General features: G+C 41.0%; 1 protein-coding gene across 1 annotated transcript; it reads left to right on the top strand.

Moving 5' to 3' along the window:
* The first annotated feature begins 1300 nt into the window (after positions 1 to 1300).
* Positions 1301 to 24636, top strand: LOC147140367 (potassium voltage-gated channel subfamily B member 2-like). The gene is made up of 3 exons (XM_086042800.1): positions 1301 to 1527; positions 3628 to 4359; positions 19184 to 24636. The coding sequence occupies exons 2-3, from the start codon at positions 3772 to 3774 to the stop codon at positions 21134 to 21136; spliced, it is 2541 nt and encodes an 846-aa protein (XP_085898926.1). The 5' UTR covers positions 1301 to 1527; positions 3628 to 3771; the 3' UTR covers positions 21137 to 24636.
* The last annotated feature ends 479 nt before the right edge of the window (positions 24637 to 25115 follow it).

A 25115-nucleotide genomic window follows, 5' to 3' on the forward strand; every position in this document is an offset into this window, starting at 1 on the left:
AACACAAACATTTTGTTTAAAGAATATGTTCTAGGGCGGCACGGCGATCGACTGGTTAGCACGTCCGCCTCACAGTTCAGAGGTCGTGGGTTCGATCCCGGCTCCGGCCTCCCTGTGTGGAGTTTGCATGTTCTCCCCGTGCCTGTGTGGGTTTTCTCCGGGTACTCCGGTTTCCTCCCACATTCCAAAAATATGCGTGGTAAGTTGATTGGACACTCTAAAATTGCCCCTACGTGTGATTGTGAGTGCGGATGTTTGTCTCTGTGTGCACTGCGATTGGCTGGCAACCAATTCGGGGTGTCCCCTGCCTACTGCCCAAAGACAGCTGGGATAGGCTCCAGCACGCCCCGCGACCCTTGTGAGGATAAGCGGTACAGATAATGGATGGATGGAATATGTTCTATGCAGGCCCACTAGTTGAAACAAGGCATTCTGATTAATATTGCACTTGTGGAGCAGCAAAACCCACCAGTTTTGACTCATCTCAGGGGGTGGGCAATCAGATAAGCTGTGATTTGTCAATACCTGAGCCCTGACCAACTCTGATGTCATTTTCAGTCAACAGAAGTGACAAAATGGCCGCCCCCTGAACACGGGTGGAGCCATGGGTGGGCCTGGGTGTGCACAGGCCCACCCGGATTGACAGACTGCCCACCCAGTAAGATTCATGAAAAAATATTTTTTTTTAAATTATTATTAAATTATTTTTTAGATTGTGTTTTGTTGTGTTTTTTATTTTATTGAATATTTAGAATGGCATAATTGTGGTTGTCTTCGGAAGATCTGAACTTTATATTCAGTCTGTCATTTTATTTGAATATACGATGTGTTGGGACAGGAGGATTGTGCTCAGTGAGAGAAATATTCAGGCCCACCCTGATTTTTCCAGGCCCACCCATTTGTCACGCTCTGGCTCCGCCCCTGCCCCTAAGATGGCTAAAAATGTGTGCATTTTGCTGCTTAACTCATTTGCTGCTTAACTGGTTCCACAAACGCAATTAAACCCCCTATTAATCAGAATGCCGTGTTTAGACTAGGGGGCCTGCATAGAACATACTATTGTTAAGAACATTTTGGGGTGGAATTCCTCTTTAAGTGTAGGCTGCTTTGCAAAGAGGAGCACTGGAGAGCTGTCCTTGGTGCTGAAGGAATCCTCTCTCTCTTCTCTCTCTCTCTCTCTCTCTCTCTCTCTCTCTCTCTCTCTCTCTCTCTCTCTCTCTCTCTCTCTCTCTCTCTCTCTCTCTCTCTCTCTCTCTCTCTCTGATCCGTTTAGTCCTTCTTAGATGGGGCTTCCCTTTTTGTCTGCAGTTGTGTGGAGGTTTCCTCAGAGACACCTTCCTTGATGCCACTTTACCTGCACTGTTCAAACTTGCCTTAAATTTCTAGCCAAAATGTGGACCTATCTCCTGTGGGTTTCATCTATCAGTATGCTGTTGAAAATCTGAGATAACCTCGTGGCTGCTATGGTGGGACCTCCTGGAAGAAGCAAAGCTCGACTTCAAGAGTTGTTCAGCAAAATCTATACAGGTAGGCTTCTCTGAGTTTGGTTGATGCATGACAACCTGGCTTTTCATTTCTTTCCTTTGAAACTAATTTTACTTACAGAAGTAAGATTTGAAAAGGGGGTGGTGGGGGCTTCACTAGAAATTAAATGTTTTTGAATTACCCTGAGATTGTTTTAGTCCGTGTGCTTTGTGCTTTTTAAATTTGAGGTACTCAGGTGCATAATCTCAGGATAAGCCGCAGTCTACCTAATCTCCTGATGATGAATTAGAAATGAATGCTCTCACTTTAGACTTTAATTCTGGGTTCTAAACAAGATGCATCCGACTTGGAAAACGTTTTTATGAAATGGAAAATGATACACACGTTAAAAATCGTGATCATTAGTTTTGGATTGCATGGCCTTCATTAACTATATAAAATACAGGTGCATTAACCCATTTGTCTACTGGTGACATTTAGGCTTACAGTACTTTATAAAAAAATGTAATGGTAAAGAAAATTAATATTTGTTCTGATGCCTGAAACATTTGTCTACATGCAGTCATGGATATATTTCAAATGGTGTCAGTATAACTTAAAATGGCATTTATATTCAACACTGCAAAAAACAATGCCAAGTGTTAACATCAGTCTTATATTTGGTTAACTTTCAGCAATGAAAATATTCTCTTCTTCTTCGAGTAAGATTAAAAATAAAAGGCACACAGTTGTTTATACTCAATTTAAAAAACAGTATTAAAATGAGTCTTAGCAAATGGAGTATTGTTCAACTTGCAATAATAATTTAACATTATAATATGAGACATGTATCGTCAGCATAAACTATTTGTGATTGGACGACTGAATAGAAGTTGATATTTAGTGACGTTGTCGTTTTGGATGCTGACATAGTTGTGTGTCCTATGAATGTCCCAAGAGAAGATCGACGGACTATAATTAACTTGGGTAGACTTGAGCTAGGGCAGACGAAGCCTAATGCCCCGGCTAGGATTTGTGGTACGGCGTTATACAATCAGATAAAGGTCTCACTGTCAAAGGACATCGAATGGCAAAATACAGTAAACCCTTGTGGTTCAACCATAAAAGTGGTATACCTGGGGAAAAAAACATACTGTGAAATTTTTAAAGAGCACTCATTGAAAGATTTTTAATTCCCCAAAATGATGGTGGTTCTCCCATTTCAACGTGTTAACATATATAGCAAATATAGCTTCTTTTCCTAAAGCGCTGACATTATTTGAAACATTTCTTCATCCCCCATTCTTATAGTCATACAAATCATCTTAAAAAAATGTTGCTTTAATGTACACAGTGAACTAGTTGAGAAATGATATGGGTGTGTATTTGTAATTGATATAATACACATGTACAGTATCGTGTAATAGTCTGACTGAAAAAAAACCCTAACATTTTTTCAGTTTTGCTGTTGTGAAAGTTGCCTTTCCCACATTTCACAACAAATAAATAAGAGTATACAGAACGTATGTCCTTTGTATCAACCCCAAATTTAAAGATTTAAGTAACACAACTCAGCAACTTGTTTTGGAGCCAACAACTTGCTTGCTTTGTTGTGCTAACTAAAATTGTTTCCTAAATGTCTCAATGACAAAAAATATAAATTGTGTTTATTTTACAGTGAGGCATCATTGGATCTGTTTTTATTTAGCAATTCTATATTGACCACTGACCTCTAACTAGAATGTCACTCAGTAAAGCACAGACCACTGCCAAGGCCAAAGGTCGTATTTGTGTTTGTTTGTCCATCTGAGTGAAAGCTATTTAGACGCTTCCATTGAAGGGTTCCAATAGTGACTCAAAAGGTGAAAATCAATTCAGCAGCTTTACCCAGATCCTCACCAAACTGAATTAACTCTTGGCGACATGCAGTTTTGTGGAAATGGGTTTTGCACTGTAAGCTAACTACACTTGTCCGGTTATTTGCTGTTTTGTGTCAAAATGGCTGTTTTGAAGAAAGTTATTGAAACAGCAAGAATTGAAACACAAGTGGGAAAAATGGGGTTTGAACTAAATTTTGCAAGTACAGTGCATGGATTCATGTTTGAATATTATTGCCCTTCATACACTTTGCTCTGACAAGCATGCTTCCTTTTGCCCTTCTAGCCATGGATCTAAGCAGAGGTTCTACTATCTGAAAAGAGCCGGGTGAGCTTGGTGGGCCTGCGCCACTTTGTGCCCACCAGCCACCACAAAGTCATCCAAACCAGTTAACATCACATCCATTAGTGGAGTCCACACTGCACAAAAATGACTGACAAAGCGCTGTACAGTACCCCGAAAGTCACCAATCGGCCCCCGGCAGTTCCAGTGCTGCCCCCCGAACCCATCGACATCATCCGCGCCAAGGCCCGATCTCGGAGGGTCAGGCTCAACGTGGGCGGTCTCACACATGAGGTTTTATGGCGAACACTGGACCGCCTACCCAGAACCCGTCTGGGACAGCTGAGGGACTGCAACACCCACGAGTCGCTGCTGGAGGTCTGCGATGACTACAGCCTCTCTGATAACGAGTATTTCTTCGACCGCCATCCTGTGGCCTTCTCCTCCATTCTCAACTTCTACAGAACTGGCAAACTGCACATGATGGAGGAGATGTGCGCCCTGTCTTTTGGCCAGGAGCTGGACTATTGGGGCATCGATGAGATCTACCTGGAGTCGTGCTGCCAGGTGCGATACCACCAGAAGAAAGAGCAGATGAATGAGGAGCTGAGGAGGGAGGCGGAGACTCTGAGAGACAAGGAAGGCGAGGAGGAGGAGAAGCTGGGCTGCTGTCCGGACCAGAGGCAGAAGCTGTGGGATCTGCTGGAGAAACCCAGCTCATCTGTGGCAGCAAAGGTAACAGCAGCTCTCATTCCCATGATAACACTCCCAATGGGAACATTTCAAATTCCAGGGCGCTCCCGGCCAATGTTCCCGACCAATGTTGCCTCGAAGCTGCGCGTGAGCAATTGCGCACTACTGTCAGGCTTTCAGCGCACACGGTGACGCTGGCGCGCACCATGCACACACACACATTACATTTCTACACTCATTTCCACTCAAGTTCAATCTACAAACAGGACCCACCCCATTCCCACTTTTATGGCAGTAGTGCATTTATTCACTATAGTTTGAAGCATACATTGACACACATCCACTCACACGCACTAACGACGAGACGCTGCAGGCAGCAGCTCGCTCCATTCAGGAAGTCCAAACATGGGCGTAATTTACAAGCCCCTCAAATGATGATCTTTCATGCGTTTCAGAGGTCTAATGAATAGAAATGTTTGTATTTTATTAAATGACATGTTTTCAATTTTTGATGAGTGGACAATGCGGGACAATACAAATTGTATTGAGACTTAATTAGCTCATAATAACGTACCTACAGTATGTATTCTTTACTGTAATTTGGACACCGTTTGGAGCAGACTGGCAAAGTCAAGGCCTGCGGGCCACATCCGGCCCGCAAGAAGGTTTTCTACGGCCCCTGGGATAGTATTGCTTTATTATTAGATCCGGCCCGGGCGCTGCCCGCAGCCATCCGGTGTGGGTAGCAGATGTGATCGGGTCCTTCGCGCCTGCCGATGACGTCACGCTTTAAAATATATTGTAGCGTCTTCCAAGAACACAGACGTCGTTTAATTATCACGATTTTATTAGTCCAACCGGCTACTGTGGGCCGCAGCCGACGCCAATACAGTGCGACAACCGTTCAGTCAAAAAAGAGAGCAACGGCTCTCCTCTTCGTCCTCTGCTACTCTCGCTCGCATGCCCTCCCATCCAGCGAGCCGCACGATGCATTCATTAACCTTGGAAACAACACAACTTGGCAAGACACAAATTTGACCACAACATAGATAACGCAATTAATTCGTTACACTATTTCTGTAATATATTTCTTTGCATCTATGTTTGCCACCCCCTGGCTGTTGTTATAACAAACATTACTGTTACTTTTGCAAGGATCGTCCTTCGGTTGTCTACGTGCTGACTGAAGACTTCACGTCACTTTACGTGGCTTTCAAAATCGGATTGTGGTGAAACGTTATTCGGAGTAAAACACACTTTATTAAGAATACTTCATGTTAGAAATCTCACGTTATTTTATGAGTAGTAATTGTTGACATTTGATAAATTCATTGAGTTTCGATGTAGTGATGAGATGTCCCACACTGTGAGCAGGCATGGAACGCTCCTCGAGCGCTAAGTGTAGTTTCTTTTCTTTTTCCTCCTTCGACACAGCTAGCTAGTAGTTTGTTCGTGCCATCAAACTCAGTAGTTGCAGATTTCCCGTGTTTCACCACGTTTGTTGCGGGGAGTTTCAATGCCACAATCCCTATAACAGCAGCTGTCGCTAAAAACAAGCCTTACACCTCCGGCCATGCTTAGTTAAGCCATTTTTTTTAAATGTGTCGCCCTTAACCCCCACCCGCCCACAAAGTGGGCAACCGGCCGCGCCGGAGGGTCCGACCAGTCCGGCCCAGGGACGGACTGCCCAGCCCTGCTACTTAATTATTTCGGCTCGTATGCTAACTATTCTAGTGATGAAACATGTGAATGTGTATTGTATGTATTGTTTGGCTGTTTAATTGCTTAATACAGTGAATTCTAATGTTTAGGCATATTGTTAACTATATGCATTGGATGATGGATGATAGGTTATTTGTCTGTGTTGTTGCAGACCACAATAAATAGACGTGTCAAGTGGAATACGGGCCTGTGTTTTCTGACAGGAGCACCCACATTCATACCTTGCCACTCTAAAATAGAGTCAGCTGGAGACATCATACCAATCATATGATCTTCTTTTTTTTAATTCACATTATGTACAGTTCATACAATCTTGAAGCCCGAGTCAACCAGAAAATTGTTTCCAGTTTGGCAGGAGAAACGCAAATGTTCCACTGACCTTGTTTCACAAGACGGGCAGCGGCTTCTTCTCGGGTCATAAGCGGAAGTGACGTACGAGCTGCCTCGCAAAAGTAGCAGTAATGTACTTTATTTTATTTTTTATTTAGTAACTCCGAACATCAGTCTAGCCCTCGGCTTGTTGCAATTTTTTTTATTTGGCCCTCCGTCCATTTGACTTTGACACACCTGGTCTAGAGTATGTAGATTAAATAATATCCAAAGCATTAACTTTGGAGATTAATTAAAATATTTTGTTAAAAGTGTTAAAAATATTCACTCAGTTAACTCCGTTTCATTTACTTCCTGTGGTAGTTGACCTCTGTTCACTTTGTAGCCAAACCTTGAGGAGAGTCACTGGTGCAAAGACAGACGAAGATGGGCTTTTGCATAGTTTTACTTTACAAAGTTTCTCGACGGCTCATTGGAGAAATCCAAAATAATATGTGCACTTTGCAAAGCCAAATTCGAATACCATGTTAGTTGTACGTCTTTGGCGTATCGTTCAACAGTTGTATTTTACAGGGAAAGAATTATATTCAAGGATCTAAGAAAGCTATGGAACATTCTACAAATAGAAATATATTTTGAATTTTTCTCCCCACATTAATTCCAAGATTTTACTCAAGTAAATATCTGTTACAAGCTTCATCGAAAATTGTAGTTGAAAATTGCAATTAATCTCGATCAATTATGGAAAATGTTGCGATGAATTAGTTAAAATATTGTAATCGCTTGACAGCACTAATAATATTATAATATGGACTTTTTCATTCCATTTGCCCTATATCCATGTTGAAACGGACTTGAAGTATGACCTCAAAACCCCATGCTTTCAAGGTTAGAGAGATTGGGAAGAAATAAGTCCAACAGTCTTACTTGTTTGCTTCATCAGAACACAGTGTAAAGGGAAGTATTCAGACAAACCTCTTCACCGTGTACACCAGTGTGTAAGGACTGTCCATTCAAAACATGGTTTGCTGATTTGGATGTGGAATAACTTGACTGGCCCATATATAAAACTGCAACAGAGCTTGTAAACCAATCCTATACATGCCAACATCTCATAGAACGTCTGCATGTACAGTTAAAGAGAGCATGGAAATGACCACTTTGTCAAATGAAAAACAACTGAGTCAATGCAAAATGCGCCTCTTTGTTGAAGTCTTATCAGTAACAAAATGTATGAGTCATTTTATAATTGTTATTATCACTAACAAATGGTCAGGATCCTCAGTTGCGTGTACAAGACCACCTCCACCTCATGCTTGTCATATAATGCTGTGGGATCGCATTACACACCCCAACCTGGAACAGACGCATCTTGCTTGTGTTGATTGAAGTGTTCAGTTGGTTCGAGGTCAGGAGGAGGCAGGCCACTTCATTCTCTCTACCCCCAAATTCTGACGTTAGGATGGCGTTTCGGCCCAGACACTCATGAGTGCAAAGAATCTGCTTCAAACAAAAGTCTGTAGCAAAACTGGCTTAAGCTGTGTGTCCAACGCAGTGAAAATTTCGCAACGTTAAAAGAATAATAAACGGCTTTCCAGTGGTAGATAATGTATTGGCAAAAAGTGTTCTTTGAACAGCTACATTTGACTTAAAGGTGAAGTCAACCCAAACAATTTTTTTTTTCAATAATATTTTCTATGCAGGCCCGCTAATTGAAACACGGCATTCTGATTAATATTGCAGTTGTGGAATATGAGTTAAGCAGCAAAAGCCAGCAGTTTTTAGCCATCTCAGGGAGCGGCCATTTTGTCACTTGTGTCGCCTGTAAATGTAATAATGACAGTTGCTCAGGGCTCAGATAACGACCAATCATGGCTCAGCTTCAGAAAACAGGTGAGCTGTGCTTGGTTGTTACCTGAGCCCTGAGCAACTGTGATGTCATTTTCCATCGACAGAAGAGACAAAATGGCTGCCCCCCAGAGATGGCTAAAAACGGGTGGATTAACTCTTATTCCACAAATGCAATACGTATCAGAACGCCTTGTTCTGCCAACGGGCCTGCATAGAGCATATTCTTGAAAAAAATATGTCCGGGTTGACTTCCATTTTAACTCATATTTCACCTACTCTATTTCCCCTTTAAGTGATTCTCTTGGCAGCCATCGTGGAAGGAATTCCAAGACCACGCAGTCCTCAAAACGTCACTTAATGCATTTGCAAACTTTTGTATGGAGAAGAGAGAACACTGTATTTTGAATAACTTTCATCTGTGGATATGTGAGTTTAGAATTTGCGGCTAGTACAGTATGTAATGCCACTCGGCTGGACACAGTAGATTACACAACGTGCAGTATAACTCGCTGGAGAATTAAAGCGTGATTTGTGGCCACGTTGCTTCTTAGGCTTTGATGCTCGTATAGTGGCCATCTGTCTTAACCATTTGGAATGAGGCAAAAACCTCGCAAAGGTAAAACCTTTTTTTTATTTTTTTATTTTTTATTTTTTTAAATCAACAACCTAAGCTTAAACTGCGTGTTAAGTGTGATATGCAATAATACATGCATACATCCATATGTTTAGCACCAAACTCCCATAATTTCTAAATATAACAGAGATCTATGTGACTATTTCAGAACTGTGGGGTCAGCAAGAGGGAAGCTTCTTAGGCCACTGCGCAATGACACTATCTGTGTGTCACTCAGCTCTTAGCCAATAAGAGATCCTCCTCTGAGCATAATACAGTACAGCTGATTAGACACAGTATTAAGTGGAACACACACAACACACACCACCGTTTTTTACAATACTATTTATACCAGTAGTAACTTTTCCAATCACGAAAATTAAATTCATGTTCCTAATCTTTTTATTTTAGTTTGATGGGATTTATGACCATGTTATTTTAATATCCTAATACAGTAAAATATTTCTTATCCAACTTGATTTCTTTCATCAGGGGTCACTTAGGTGAATCACTCGCATGAATCATTTGGCAAAATTTTTATGGCAGATGCCCTTCCTGACAAAACGCTCTTATTGCTAGCAGTCTAAATGTGAGCAGGCGGTATAGTGTATCCAGCTCCTATAATTACATGTGTGCGTATAGGTAGGGCATATTAACAGGATTATAAGCACAACACAACAATTGAATCAGGAGTGGTTCGTTACAAATCATAGAGTGGAAGGCCTGATACTACCATTACAGATGTGTCATGTGTCATCTTCCAAACCGCTTATCCTATACAGGGTCGCGGGGAGTTGCTGGAGCCTATCCCAGCCGTCGACGGGCGAAGGCAGACTACACCCCGAACTGGTCGCCAGCCAGTTGCAGGGCACACACAGACACCGTCACTGAGCGGGAATCGATACCACGCTGCCCGCACACAACTCGGGCGTGTGTACCACTACACTATCAGTGGACACCATTACAGATGAACTCACCCAACTCCTATAGGAGGCATTTGTGCACAGTCTATCCGAGGGGCTGCACTGGGCGTCAGCCTCAACATAAGCGCGATTCAGTGAATGCTTCGGTGAGTGATAAAGCTGCATGTCAACTTCTGGTTGTTGAGCGGCGAAATCTTTCACTTGAAGCCTAATTTGAACAGCCTTGAAAGATTTTGCATGGAAAATGTTTTAGATAAGTACTGTAGTTGATGTACTGTATTTAAGTACTTTAATATTTAATGTATAAAATAGGGATGTCACAATATCGTCAATATTGTGATATCGCAATATTAAAATTGCCATGATATATCATCGTCGTCACGATATTAATAAGAGCAAATCTGTTTTAAAGCCCAAGTTGTTTCCATTTATGCAGTTACAGCACCCTCTGGTGGTTATTATATTATTGCTGTTTAATTTGATGACCACTATGTTTTAAGACCCACGCTAATTGCCAATAGGCGCGCATGACTGGCCAAGCCTATTTCTGTGTGAATGCTGTTATTCTGTACAAAACAGAATATTGTGATGTTTTTTTTTTTTAATATGAGCTTCATTTTTTTTACAATATCGTGAGCTTTTATACAGTATCGTGAGCTTTTCATGTATCGCCAACCTCCCCGCAATATCGTGATAATTGTATCGTGATATTATCCTACTGTGATCTTTGGATATCGTGAGATCCCTACTGTATAATAATGTATATCGTCGCTGTCCCTTGAAAAACACCTATGTCCATTTTTTTCCTTTTTTTATTTTTATGTGGATCGGGTTTCAACATTACAGACATCCCATTAACATGAAAATTAAAAAAAATTACAAAATTGGACATACGTGTTTTTCACAGGACAGTGACACTATATTTTAACATCTTTGGCTGTCTCCACTGTTTGTTTGTTTTTTTTGGAGTGGGAGGGGGCACACCAGCCTCATCAACACCTTGTGGGAGAGTGTTTTCTAAAGCTAGAGAAATTGCTGGAGAAAAAAACTGGAATTGCCAGACTGCCAAAACAATGGATAAATTAAAAAAAAAAAGTATATTGAAAAAAATGTTTAAAACTCTGCGCCTCAAAGATAAGCACATAAGCAACATCACATTTACATTCATGACACTTTCACTCTGATTTTCACATTATGACACGTTCACGTTATTGATTGACTGTATATTTCAAAAATATTTTAAACTTAGATTAAGACAAAAATAATACAACATATGATAATAATAATAGTAATAATAATAATAGTAATAATAATAATGATACACAGAGCTGAGCATCGCCTAACCGCCACTACGTTCAGTCCTGCATATTTAATCGACCCACGTGGTCCATCCCTTATCGGCGACAGCCAATCGGCAACAGACACACGCACAGCGTGGTGATCGGTAAAATAAAAACAAAATGGGATACGTCATTGTGTCTGTGGGACCGCAAGGTACACAACAGTGTTTTATTTTTATTTTTTCTTACTCGGGCGCGTGTCAGAATTACGGCACCTGCGTGTGACGTGGTACAGGTTAAGTCCGTTCTCGACATCGTTTGGCTCACTCGGATCAACTGGGACCACGTGGGTCGATTAAAAATGCAGACGGGAAATAGGCGATTCCCAGCTCTGATAATACAAGCATACCTAAATACCTATATACGTTGCCTGCAACTCAATGCTGTGTAAGATCCAGCAAGTGTCTGTATTGAGCAAACAGTGACAGTGCCAACACAGTATCAGTAGAGTTTACAATGTGCTGGCACCCAACACAAGGCCTCTTCGACCCACCACTGAATGTAACTACTGACAGGAACCAATACAGCAAACACAATGAACCGACAAAGTCAGAACAATGAGAAGCGCCTGGACAAGACAAGCGTGGCTGAGGGAGTTCATTTGTTGACACAGGGGCCCAGGGTCACAAGCACAGGTGGAAACAAAACAAAAACCCTGACAAGCAGGGCAAGACATGAACCACAAAACAAGACAACATGAGCAAAACCAAATAAAAATCTCAAAAACACAGATCAAGACAAAAGCGCTCATTCTTCAAAGCTTTAAAGAAGAAGTCAAACACGGCATTCTGATTGATTTTGTGTTTGTGGAATATGAGTTAAGTAGTAAAATCCAACCGTTTTTGTCCATCTTATGGGGTGGACATTTTGTCACTTCTGGAGACTGAAAATGACATCACAGTTGCTCATCGCTCAGCTAACGAACAATCATGGCTCAGCTTCAGAAAACAGGTGAGCCATGATTGGTCGCTACCTGAGCAACTGTGTTGTCATTTTCATCAAGTGACAAAATGGCCATCCCCTGAGATGGCTAAAAATGGGTGGATTTTGCTGCTTAACTCATGTTTCACAAATGCAATGTTATTAAGAATGCCGTAATTAGACTAGCGAAGGAACATAGAACATATTATTGTAAAGAAAATGTTGGGGTTGACTTGCTCTTTAACCGAGTCTAACATTTGTTGATGCCGAGGTCTGGATGGACTTTCACTGGCCAGCTTGAGTTTGGTGTTTTCATCAGTGGTGGTAGTAGCAGGCCTCCCTGTGTATTGTTTGTCAAGCACAGATCCTGTTTTGAGAAACTAGCGTAAATTTTGGATGGCATAAATTTTGCGTAAAACTTGTTGGAGCAATATGATGTGCACGCAGCTTCCGAAATTCTCACTGAACTTCATTTGGGGTCTGAAAAACCTACTTCCAAGGCAGCAAATTTTCAACGCTGGCCAAGTGGTAATTGGCAAGCCACGGTCATGTTTGCGAAAGTTGGAAAGCTAAGCTGTCAAATGCCTCACATTTGTCTGAATTATATCTGAAACACAATAGAGACAAGGAAATGTAAAGTGACTTTTGGGACACTTTGTATTCTAGTTGTATGTGTCCTTCACTTACTTTACTTCTGTGCAGGCAACATGGGCACACTTCAAATGCAAGTAGTTTTCAAGATTAATTTTTTGCGCTGATTCAGAATTGGCCCTATTTTTTTCTCGCCTGCGGTTTTCATAACAGTAATAATAATAATAAAAATAATAATAATAATAATAATAATAATATATTTAGTAATATATGTAAATTAAGGGTTGGATTAGCAACAGGTGAAATTTGTTTCTGAAGCATCATAGCTTTAAATTACAATGCATGGTAGAATCAGGATTGTGCAAGCTTTCCTTGGTCAAACTTAAAACCAAAAAATGAAAATATCTCAAAACCCTGATGTGCTAGAAAAAAAAATTAAAACATATTTGAAATCAGTATCAAAAATACTTTTAGGGACACATAAAACCATCTCTGCTTAAAATTTGCTGATCAGTTAAATCTGCAAATAGGTGAATTTGCAGGTAAGGCTCAACTGTACTGCAGGTATTAGAAAACTATTTGCTTATTTTTTACAATTTACAGTATGTCTTTAGTCATCCACATTTTGTCTGGTTATTGTACACTGGCGTTGAAAGTATTTTAATTTCACAAATAATGTCCGTGTCCAAGCGAGGACTAACGGTACATGGCAATCTTCCAATCACAAATACATACATATTGAATGAGCATTATAAAAGATGCTGTCGAACAGTCGTATAAAGTCGTAATAAAGTAAAAATAATCTGAACAGTATATACTGTAGAATGTGATGTTTAAGTTAATTGTAACTAGGGCTGTCAATTTAGCGCGTTATTTTCAAAGTTAATCCAACCCCCTTTTGACGCCATCAATTTTTTTGATCGCGTGATTATGGTTTCCATAGCAAACAGCGGCTTCATTGATAAAGGCTGCTGGTCACCATGATCTATACATGTATCTTGAAAAAAAAGCTTTAGAGTACAGGAGGCGTTACATTTGCTTCAAAATATTGATGATGAGGATGAATTGCACGGCAGACACATGCACGGCTGTGTCTCCCTTAGGGTTGGGCACCGAAAGCCCGGATTCGAGTGGAATCAGTTCCATCATTACGGTTCACCCGGAACCGTTCAGATTTTAGAATGTCGGTGCTAAGTTTCGATTCCTAGTTAGCCGCGCGGAAGAGCTACGAACAAAGTACGACCGATTACGACGGATGTGCGCGCATGGCGTGCAGCCTCGGGGTCCAAAGATGCATAGTAATAGCACGTTAGCTCGCCCCCACTTGCGCTCAGCTCCTTGGCTCGCTTCGTCCCGGCTGGCAAGCTGGGCAGCGGCGGCGACTCTGGGCGGAGCAATTCCCACAGATCTCCACAGCTGCATGGCCGCTGGGACATCGCGGTGGCGACTCTGGGCGGGGCAATTCCCACAGATCTCCACAGCTGCACGGCCGCTGGGACATCGCGGTGGCAGCAGTCGCCCTTCATGGGGTCGGTCATCCTGCCCAGGCCGGCTCATTCGGCCGACGCCTAGCCATAGAATGACGCGATGCGGCTCATGACCCAAAGTCAGAATTACATCTGAACGACGCGTGCGTGTGTGTGAGTGTACAGTATATGTGTGTGTTTGAAAAGGGCTGAGGGACTGTTCGCGTGAGTTGAATCCAATGCTTGTTTTTTCAATTGAAGGGATAGTCAACCCAAACGTTTTTTTTTTTCAAGAATATGTTCTATGCATTCCCCCTAGTTCAAACAAGGCATTCTGATTAATATTGTGTTTGTGGAATAGGAGTTAAGTTGTAAAATTCATCCATTTTTTACCATCTCAGGGGTCTGCCATTTTATTACTTCTGTCGACTGAAAATGACATCACAGATGCGCTGAGGGCTCAAATAACGACCAATCATGGCTCAGTTTCAGAAACAGGTGAGCTGTGATTGGTCGTTACGTGAGCCCTGAGCAACTGTGATATAATTTTCAGTTGAAAGACGTGACAAAATGGCCGCCCCCAGTGATGACTAAAAACAGGTGGATTAACTCTTATTCCACAAATGCAATATTTATCAGGATGCCTTGTTTCAACTAGTGGGCTTGCATGGACCATATTCTTAGAAAATAATATGTTTGGGTTGACTTCACTTTAATAAACTATTTGCATAAGAAAATCAATCCTCTTATTTACATTAAGGGTATTAAAATTCAAGAAAATAATGGGACAGAAAAATCAAGAGATTCTTTTACAATAAATAAAATATGCAATTAACTAAGAGTTAACTATGAAAAAATGTGATTACGATTAAAAAATGTAACCGCTTGACAGCACTAATTGTAACATTTTGGTATTGTAAATGTGATGTTACTTCTTAGGTGGTCTGATCTGAGTTATTGCACATAAGTGGACGGCAGATCTGTGTTATTTCTTTTACAGAAGTGGCTCTTTGGCAGAACATGGAACATAACAATATAAGAAATACACACGTCCACCAAATCTGATTGGAAACTCTTCCATTTAATTCTACATGCTGTTAAATTACATTTGTAACAGCTGCTATGCAGAATATTTCGCCTTGCTAGTGCTACACTAACATAGTGATTTTTGAAATAGTCCTGTATAACTCTTATTTGATTCTGAATGGGTTCATAACGTTATGAATAGTTACAGTACACTAATATACAATTTTCACAAGACTTGAGTAAGTTTTCCTTTCCTCCTGAAAAAGTTATTGGTACCGATTTCTGGACTGTAGGGCTAAAAACTGTGGTGATGTCCTCAGTAAATTTGGGGTAACAATGTGCAACTTAAAGAGGAAGTCAACCCCCAAAAAATATTTTCAATAATCTGTTCTATACAGTCCCACTGGTCTAAACACAGCATTCTGATTGATGTTGTGTTTGCCACGTTTAGACTAGTGGGGGCGCATACAACATATTGTAAGGAACATTTGGGGGTTGACATCCAATTTAAAGAAGTACTGGTAGTACTATTACTTTTTTACACAGTGTTTGTAGCCACCCCATAAACAGTATATTGTATATACATTCATTTCATATAACACTTGTCCTTAGTAAAGTTGCAGATGAACAGGAACCGATCCCAGCTGACTTCTGACGAGAGGCTCCTGGCTCCAACGCATCAGCAACCTCATTGTGCACTGTCTTGTTGGAAGAGGGACCACCACCAAACTGTTAGGAATGTCCAAAGTATTGCTCCCTTAGTTCAAGTGAAAGGAACTCTGAAAGCATCAGCATACCTAAGAGACTTTGGAAGATTCCACATTCCCAACTTTGTGGGAACAGTTTGGGCATGGTCCTTTCATGTTCCAACGTGACAATGCCCCCATGCCCAAAGTTAGCTCCATAAAGACATGGATGAGAGAGAAGCTTATTAAACCCTTTGGATTTAGAATGGGATGTCACTTAAATTCATCTGCAAGTCAAGGTACATAAGGGAATACTTGCATATACTTGCAAGTAGAGTATATATAAAGTGAACATACAATTGTCAAAACATTTAGAGATATTCACTTTTCTGTAACTCTTCCAGTCTCTCTGTGTCATTATTGCAACCTGCTGATGACACTCTAAGCTTGAAAACCTCACAATAAGGTACTGTTGATCAATTGTTCGGAGTCATCTTAGTCTCATGACATCAAAATGCAAGCAGTATGATGAAGAGGACTGTTTAGATACCAAGTTTAATTGAACCAGGAAACTATTGGTATTGCATTATTTGATTTAGTGATCAAACAACACCTACTGTGAACCGTGCCCAGCTTCTTGTTAGAGAATAGCAAAAAACACAGAAACATTTGGAGAAGGTTCCCTTTTTAAAACTACATTTTATGAAACCAAACATATTTGTTTTAAAAAAAAATGTAGGCGACAGCATGCATGCATAATACAGATGGATCTATCATATTGTTATTATCTCAATTTGCCTCCCTGACAGAAATGTTTCATTTAAAATCTATGAAGCAAAGTAAGAACATCATGCTGGCTGGCGTATGTTAGCTGTGGTTGGCTAAGAAAATTCTATACCTGTGTAGAGTGTGAAAAAATAGAAAAATTTGAGAGCCACTCGCCATGTAGATGTCTAAAAACTGGCTAATGACTGTAGATTGTGGATGAAAAAATAAATGTGTAATTTCCTAAACAAATTCATCATTCATCATGTGTCATTCAGGTATAGATTGCTTGTGAAAATGCATGGCTGGTGCTGATGTAAAAGTTATTGATGATGTTTTCAATACATGCAGAAAAAAGTTAATACAGGTTATTTATTGAAATATATTTTATATGTACCAATATATTATTGGTTTCATTATCAAAAGATTGCTGATATAATCTCTGACTGCTACATAACCTGCTAAAAACAAATTAATGGTTGGGGGGTGGGGTGGTGCTAGTGGTAGTTCGTCGAAGTTGATAGTCGGAAACAATCACTTTAAAATGACAGTCGGACCGGCCTATAGGCGATTACTATTTGGTCCGGCTGGACAAAATGGCGGATAAATGGATGGCGGAAGGGTGCCTCGGCTGTAGGCGGAAGGCGATAAACGGACCACAAATTTTTAGTAAAATGTCTGATAAATGTCGTGGTTATTACATGAAAAACACTTATCTCCAATTTTGGAAACTTTTTTAATTTTCACTTTAGTGCGACATCTGTAACGTCTAAACATGATTCATGTAAAAATAAGAAAATGAAAAAAAAAATGGAGATAAGTGTTTTTCACATGACAGTGACAATATGTGACTTTGAGTCATCTACCTTAGGCCTTGGTCAGCCTTCAACATAGGGACCATCTTTTCACTTTATAAACTAAAGGTCAAGTACTGCTGAAATGTAGTTTAGAGGAGGAGGGACACACATTTCTTGACCAAAATTTTCAATAAAATATCTTTCTACATATAATCAAATTTTTTCAAGAATAGTTTCCTTTGGAAAGCTATTTAGTAATCAATAGTAGCATGTTTGATTCTTCCTGGCAGTGGAGGAAAGAATGAGTAACCACTTCTAACAGCTCTCTATCCTCGCTATAGATAGCAAGACAATCCTATTACAATTATCCAGAAATGTCCTAGCAAAGGCTGCAGTGAGAGACTACACAAGCTTATGGCTCCTCACCGTTCCACCTGGAGTTCATTTGAACATAGTTTATATTTGAGTCTACCTGGGCTTCATTTCAACATGCTTTATTCTTAGGTCTTTGTGGAATCCCCTAACTCAGTTTTCAGTTCGAATACTTCTTTGATCTGATAATGTTACGCTCATTAGGATAAGCAGATAACTTATTGATCCCTTAAGGGTAAAAAAAAAAAAATTACAAGAGCAAATAAAACAGAAACATGACAGACGGACATACTGGACCGCCTGCCACTTGTGTCAGTAACTAGGTCACAGGCTTGGTACGGTTAAACGACAATGTACAAAGTTGGAATTTTAAAATCAATTAGTATCATTTTATTGTAGTGTATTTTATTGTATATTAACTGTTCTATTTATATGAACAGTTCTTATTTTTCATATGCCCACTTAAGATTTATTCAGGCACAGAAATATATTCTTATCCTTCAAAGAGCAAGTCAACCCCCAAATTTTCTTTACAATAATAAATTCTATGCTGGCCCACTAGTGTAAACAAGGCATTCTGATTGATATTGTGTTTGTGTAAGAGTGAGTTAAGTAGTAAAATACACCCATTTCTCAGGGGGCAGCCATTTTGTCTCTCACTGTTGAAAACGACATCACAAATGCTCAGGGCTCAGGTAACAACCAATCATGACTCAACTTCAGAAAACAGGTGAGCCATGACTGGTCATTATCTAAGCCCAGAGCAACTGTGATGTCATTTTCATTCAACAGAAGTGACAAAATGGCCGCCCCCAGAGATGACTAAAAACGGGTGCGTTTTGCTGCTTAACTTATATTCCACAAACGCAAAATTAATCAGAATGCCATGTTTCAATTAGTGGGCCTGCTGGGAACATATTATTGAAAAAAATATGTTTGGGTTGACTTCCCTTTTAACTCATATTCCACAAACGCAATAATAATCAGAATGCCATGTTGAGACTAGTGGAGGTGCATAAAACTTATTATTGTCAAGATTTTTGGGGGTTGACTTCCCTTTTAAACTCCCTAATGCAGAACTGAATTGCCATGAAATTTATCTTGATCATTTTGACATTTTCTTAGTGTGGGATAAACTAATTGGCATCTCAATCTCAAAAGACAACATAGCAGTCTTCATGTTCGTGATTTTTATGTTTTGCCCAGCTGTTGTAAAAGCCCCTCCAGCCTTCATATTTAACTGTCATGTCATGTCATCTTCCAAACCGCTTATCCTATATAGGGTCGCGGTGAGTTGCTGGAGCCTATCCCAGCCGTCAATGGGCGAAGGCAGACTACAACCCGAACTGGTCGCCAGCCAGTCGCAGGGCACACATAGACACATATTTAACTGTGTATATTAAAAAGAAATAGAGTATGTGCAAACTAAAGATAACATACACTCGCTTCCCTTTGTCTTGCAGATCCTGGCTATGATCTCCATCCTCTTCATTATTATTTCCACAATTTCATTGTCACTCAACACCTTGCCAGAGCTGCAAGTTGTGGATGAATTTGGCCAGTTTAATGACAACCCAAACCTCGCCCATGTGGAAGCAGTGTGCATCGCCTGGTTCACCATGGAGTACCTGTTGCGCCTGCTGTCAGCACCCAACAAGTGGAATTTCATCAAAGCGCCACTCAATATCATTGATTTGCTGGCTATACTGCCTTACTATGTAACTCTTTTCCTCACCGAATCAAACAAGAACGTAATGCAGTTCCAGAATGTGCGCCGTGTGGTCCAAATTTTCAGAATAATGAGGATTCTGAGGATACTAAAACTGGCTAGGCACTCCACGGGACTCCAGTCTTTGGGCTTCACTTTGCGAAGAAGCTACAATGAATTGGGTCTATTAATTCTCTTCCTAGCCATGGGCATTATGATCTTTTCTAGTTTGGTATTCTTTGCTGAGAAAGATGAGGATTCCACCAAATTCACTAGCATACCTGCCTCTTTCTGGTGGGCTACAATCACAATGACCACTGTTGGTTATGGAGATATCTACCCTCAAACCTTGCTGGGGAAGATTGTTGGAGGCCTCTGCTGCATAGCTGGTGTGCTGGTCATTGCTCTTCCCATCCCAATTATTGTCAACAACTTCTCTGAGTTTTATCGAGAGCAGAAGAGGCAGGAGAAGGCCATCAAGAGGAGGGAAGCTCTTGAACGAGCCAAACGAAGTGGAAGTATTGTTTCTATTAATCCCAAAGAGGCTTTTGCACGTAATATGGAACTTACAGATGTGCTGATCGAAAAGAAGGAAGACAGTAAGTGTCCAGTGGACAACCACTTATCACCTAGCCGCTGGAGCTACCATAAACGCTACTCCAATGCAGATTTAGGCAGCCCCAGCCAGTCCAAACTCTCATCTCTTTACCATGAAGTGGCTCAAGTGGGCTCACCTGACTGTCCCAAGCCCTTGACTAACAAAGGCAGCCCTCAACGCCTCAACGTTAAGACATTAGAATGTTCTTATGACAAGGCAACCACTTTCCAGGAGAAGCAAGCAAAATTTATAGAAGAAGAGGTGGAGATGAATGTGTTGACCCTCACCCAGACCCAAGAAACGTCACCTGCCAGAGGTGCAAGGGCAGGCTGCAACGTGGCTGAGGACTTTTCAGGAGAAAGAAGAGAAAAAAGTTCTCTGACTCCCAGTGTTGGAGGTAGCCAAAGTACTGCAAGACAACAGCGTGCACCTCCTCCCTTGGATCTGAGTCAGATTAGTGCCATGGAGATAAGTAAGACTACTGAGAGCACCCAGCCGATGAGCATTATAAAAGAGGGGCTATACAAGTTTGTGTCCGGTCCCAACGTGAATACGATTGCAGAGAGCAGCTGCAGCTCTTCAACAGATTATAGCAGCCTGCAAAAGACAATAGACCACAAGGTTGACCACATTGGAACCCAGGATGATGTGCTTGTAGCAGTAATGACACCAGTGGCCACTTCTGCTGGCACAGTCAAGCTTTCTCAGCAACTGTCAGACGACAAGGTCTCTGGATTTTCTTCACGGCTCAGCTCTGGAAGGCAAGATACTAAATCGCCACTGGCTCTGCTACAATCTTCATCCCTGGTCGGACAATCTGTTAGTCCAAGCAACTCTCAGGGGGAAGGTGAGGGCTCAGCAGCCAAGAGATTAGAGGGTGAAGGGCAGCTCACAGGCTTAAGACACCAGGGGAAGAATCACATGGAGAGGTCTGCTGTCGGCTCAGGCAGCAGCACTAGCCCGCTGCCGAAAGCCAACCTCCTCAACTGTTCCCAGGAGCTGGTAACTATGGAGGGAGGGGCAAGGGAGGCAGCACCGCAGGGTGGTGAGAGACAAGAAAACCACATACTAGATGGAAGTCTGGCACCCTCCAATGAAACTAGCATGTGAGCCCGAATGAGGGACTGAAAGTTATCATAGCTCTATGGAAGGGATGAACTTGTGTCATATCCCTCAATACGCTACTACTAAGGACTACTGCCTGATCTTGTTGTATCTCTGGATGTGAGGGAAGTATTCCTGAAAAATGCCAGTGCATAATTTTGACACAAGACAGTATTATATTTATTTTTATTTATTTATTTATTTTTATCGCCTAGAAACCACGGAAACATTTTTGACTAGAGATGACTCACATGAACATAAACAAAGCCTTGAGTAAATAGCAAATGGGAAGATATTTGTCATACCAGTGTACATCCCTTTCCAGATTTCCAAATTTTGCTGGTCCGTCATTTGTTGTCCGTCATCGGCCAGGGCACCCGTCTGTCATTCATCAGTCAGTCAATTCTCATTACGAACTGAATTGTAATCGTCAGTCAGTCCATCAGTTAAGTCCGTCAGTTAGTGCGTCACAAGGCGGTTTGTTCATCAGTCAGTCTCCCAAAAAACGTCAGAAAAACGGGCATTCGCCAGTGACAGACTGGTCCGTCTGTCTGACAGAATGCCCACCTCTGTCCCTTTCTATTGTTTTATATTCAGGCTATTACATCAAGGATATAAATAATTCTGCCCAATGTGTGTGTCTTTTGCCATACATGAAAATTAGCCACATCAGTCTCTCAGGTATTATGTACTGTACTTGAAATGCAGCCCAAAGCAGAGTCAAACAGATTGGTTGAACCATGTTGTATATTTATTGTATGTTTGTACAGCATTTTGTTTTCATTCCCCTTTTCTACAAAGCCTAAAAAAAGCTACTTAAAAGAGACGGAGGAGGAACAGCATGTCATTGTATTTGCTGTTTGTTCACATCCTGGCACACATTCACCTCTTGAGGAAACACTCACAAGGGGACAATTAGAGAGTAGCAACAGTTTATACAGAGTAAAAACTTGATCATGTATTGGAAATTGCATTGACTGAATAGATAGTGTCCCCAAAAGTAACACCATGGAGGGAGTCATTATACACTGCCTGAGTCCCAGGTCTGAGTCTCCTGTCATAAAGAGTCATAACAAATCAAGGGGCCTTGACACATTCTATAGACAAGACAATTGCCCATCACTTACTCACGTGTAAGTAAGTGCACTTGTGCAAGCACCTAAACAATTTGGTCTCTATGAGACTTATGTATGTCTTTTAATCTAATCATGTTTATTGTACATTCGTCATCATTGTCATTTCAGTTTTGATCACTTTTGGCACTTTTAGTTGCGGACTTCTGGAAATATTGGAACGTCAAAGGTGTATAGGTGAAGAAACACAAGCAGTTAATGCAGTGCTTTACCCAAATGTGACATCATTATAATATAGTGTCTCTTTTATTATCTTCTTTTGTCCCACACTGAAATACTGATGCCAGAGTCTATCCGAGGTGCTAACCAAGGCTACACCCTGCAGCACATTATTATTATATTATTGTGAGTGTGTGAGTTATTTTACTGTGAAAGAGTTCCCCTTAAATGATTGCATGTTCAAATCTCATGGTTTTAGATGTGTTGCACGTTCAAATGAATGCATGGCTTACTTATTATCGATCAGATTTACTTCCATGCAAGTAAAATGACTAAGAGGAAAAAATATAGTTTGAGCACGGGTAACAACAAATAAAACATGAGTTCTGCATGTAAATACAGTACATACCAAGTCTATAGATTGTCATATGACATTTTTTCTGTCTAATAACAGTGATTCACTGTATTTTTTTTTTTTATAAGACAATGGCACTGCATTTTCTTGTTGACATCTAGATATATTTAAACATGGGTGCCTTTTCATAAATAGACAATTTATGAGAAGGTGGAAGAAAAAAAAATGTAGAGAAAGAGCAGAGTTCTTTGCTCTTCTTTCTTGTTCAATGGACACATCATAATAAGCAAATCCTCTGGTTTTGCTTGACTTTGTTGTACAGTACTTCACGTAACCTCATTGTGACTCAACTAGTAACATCGCCTACAGTTTTAACCTCACTGTGCCGCATTTTCACTATGATTTCCTCTGCGTTTGCTAGTTACTTCAGCTTCTCTGTGAGATTACAGTACATTTACATTGCACTGCTGACCTAAATACAGTATGTACCATGTAGGTGTATAAATACAGGAGGAGAATAAATAGTCCATGAATTACAGCACCTATAAATGAATCCAATATTGTTGGATTACATTCTACATTTGTTAAGAAGGGTAATTGTGTCATAACAAATCACAATATTAACTGATAACCCCAAACTGTAGATGACTTTAAAAAGATGTAGCTGTGTATTTTCATATTATTGTTCCGTTAACTATAAAAGTACTGCTGTAGTCTTGTCAAAGACAAGCATGGACAAATCCACATTTCCCAGTGTTACTATCATCATCGTCTAAATATTGCAAATAGCCTACAAACAAATGGAAACCTTTATTTCCATCTTTCTGCTCTCCGACTGTTATTGTTTTTGTGAGGTTCATCATCATCATCTATCTAGTTAAACTGAAATGCAGAGCTGGGCAGTCCATCGCTAGGGACGGCCCGTTCCGGTCGGACCCTCCAGCTGGACGCCCATTTTTGGGGCGGAGGCTGACAAATTTTGAAAAAGGGCTCGACTAAGCAAGACCGGACGTGGATTTTAGTCCAGTCCACTAAACGGCCCTCATACGTGTGACGTGGACATGAGGCGGCCAAATTTAATCTCAGCCTACTCGATGAAAGGCTTCTTTTTAGGATTCTTTATACTCCCGCATCGGCGTGAGCGCCAACTACCGCATTGATTCACATGACCGACGCATTGTGCTGTTGGCGACAGGTCTGCAAAACATACCACGCACACATCAGGAATTGTTGCTGCTCTGATCGGTGCATTATGTCACATGTTGCGATGACGTACATTTTCTCACACGGAGGCGAGGATGCACCACGGAGCTCATTGCTGCTGCAAAGCAAACTAGTTTGGCAGTGGCGTGGGTGTTATGTCACGTATGTGTGCGTAAAGAAGCTACTCACGCACGCCTTATCCACCACCTTCCAGATCGTTTTCGCAATACAATTAAATGCATTGTCTATTCATCTCGGTCCCTTTATGGTTGTAGCAGGCACGATATCCATTGTTGTCGCTGTGTTTTTGAAGCGACGCCCCCCAACTTGGAATGAAACTGTTTCAAAACAACATTGTGTCCGCGAGTATACTCATGCATGCTCAAGGTGGAATTCATGCACTCCTTCTGGCGTCTTCCCTACTTTAACAAGCAACACAGCAGGACTTTTTCATTGAAATAAATTAACCTCACTCAGGGTGCGGGCGTGATCATTTCGAGGCCGGACCGGCAAAAAAGGGTCAAGTGCCCAGCTCTGCCGAAATGTAATGATTAGTCAGGTGCATTACTTGAGAATCAACAGTTACTTAGTGAATAGTGACTTTTCATTCATTTTCTGATACATGCAAAATAAATAAATGTGTCTGGATGACCTAATACTGTCTGGTGTATATTTCATTGATATACTTCTTAAAGGGGAGTCAAACCCCCAAAATCTTTGCAATAATATGTTATATGCACCTTCACTAGTCTAAACATGGCATTCTGATTAATATTGTGTTTGTGGAATATGAGTTAAGCAGCAAAATTCACCCATCTTTAGCCATCTCGGGGAGCGGCCATTTTGTCACTCTGTCGACTGAAATGACATCACAGTTGCTCAGTGCTCAGGAAGCGACGAATCACGGCTCACCTATTTTCTGAAGCTGCTACTTTTTCCCTAGGTTTTCAATCATGCGGCTGATATAAAGGTGCGGCTATTCTGTTGATTATTCTTTCTTTTTTTTCCACCGCTAGGTACGGCCTAACCGGAATGACAATACAATACAGTACAATTGCCAATAACATAATGCGACTGCAGGTGGAGGAGTTCAACAGGTGAGGGCGCTATGCACTAGGTTATGAATTAGGTCATA

Source organism: Filicampus tigris, chromosome 10, assembly GCF_054856515.1.
Source record: "Filicampus tigris isolate MCC_2025a chromosome 10, RoL_Ftig_1.0, whole genome shotgun sequence".
NCBI classification, from domain to species: Eukaryota; Metazoa; Chordata; class Actinopteri; order Syngnathiformes; family Syngnathidae; genus Filicampus; species Filicampus tigris.

Bases quoted from the DNA above. Each gene is read 5' to 3' on its own strand.
- LOC147140367 (XM_086042800.1), top strand. From the start codon at position 3,772: ATGACTGACAAAGCGCTGTACAGTACCCCGAAAGTCACCAATCGGCCC. The intron at 4,360-19,183 runs GTAACAGCAGCT...TTTGTCTTGCAG, and splicing joins GCTCATCTGTGGCAGCAAAG to ATCCTGGCTATGATCTCCAT.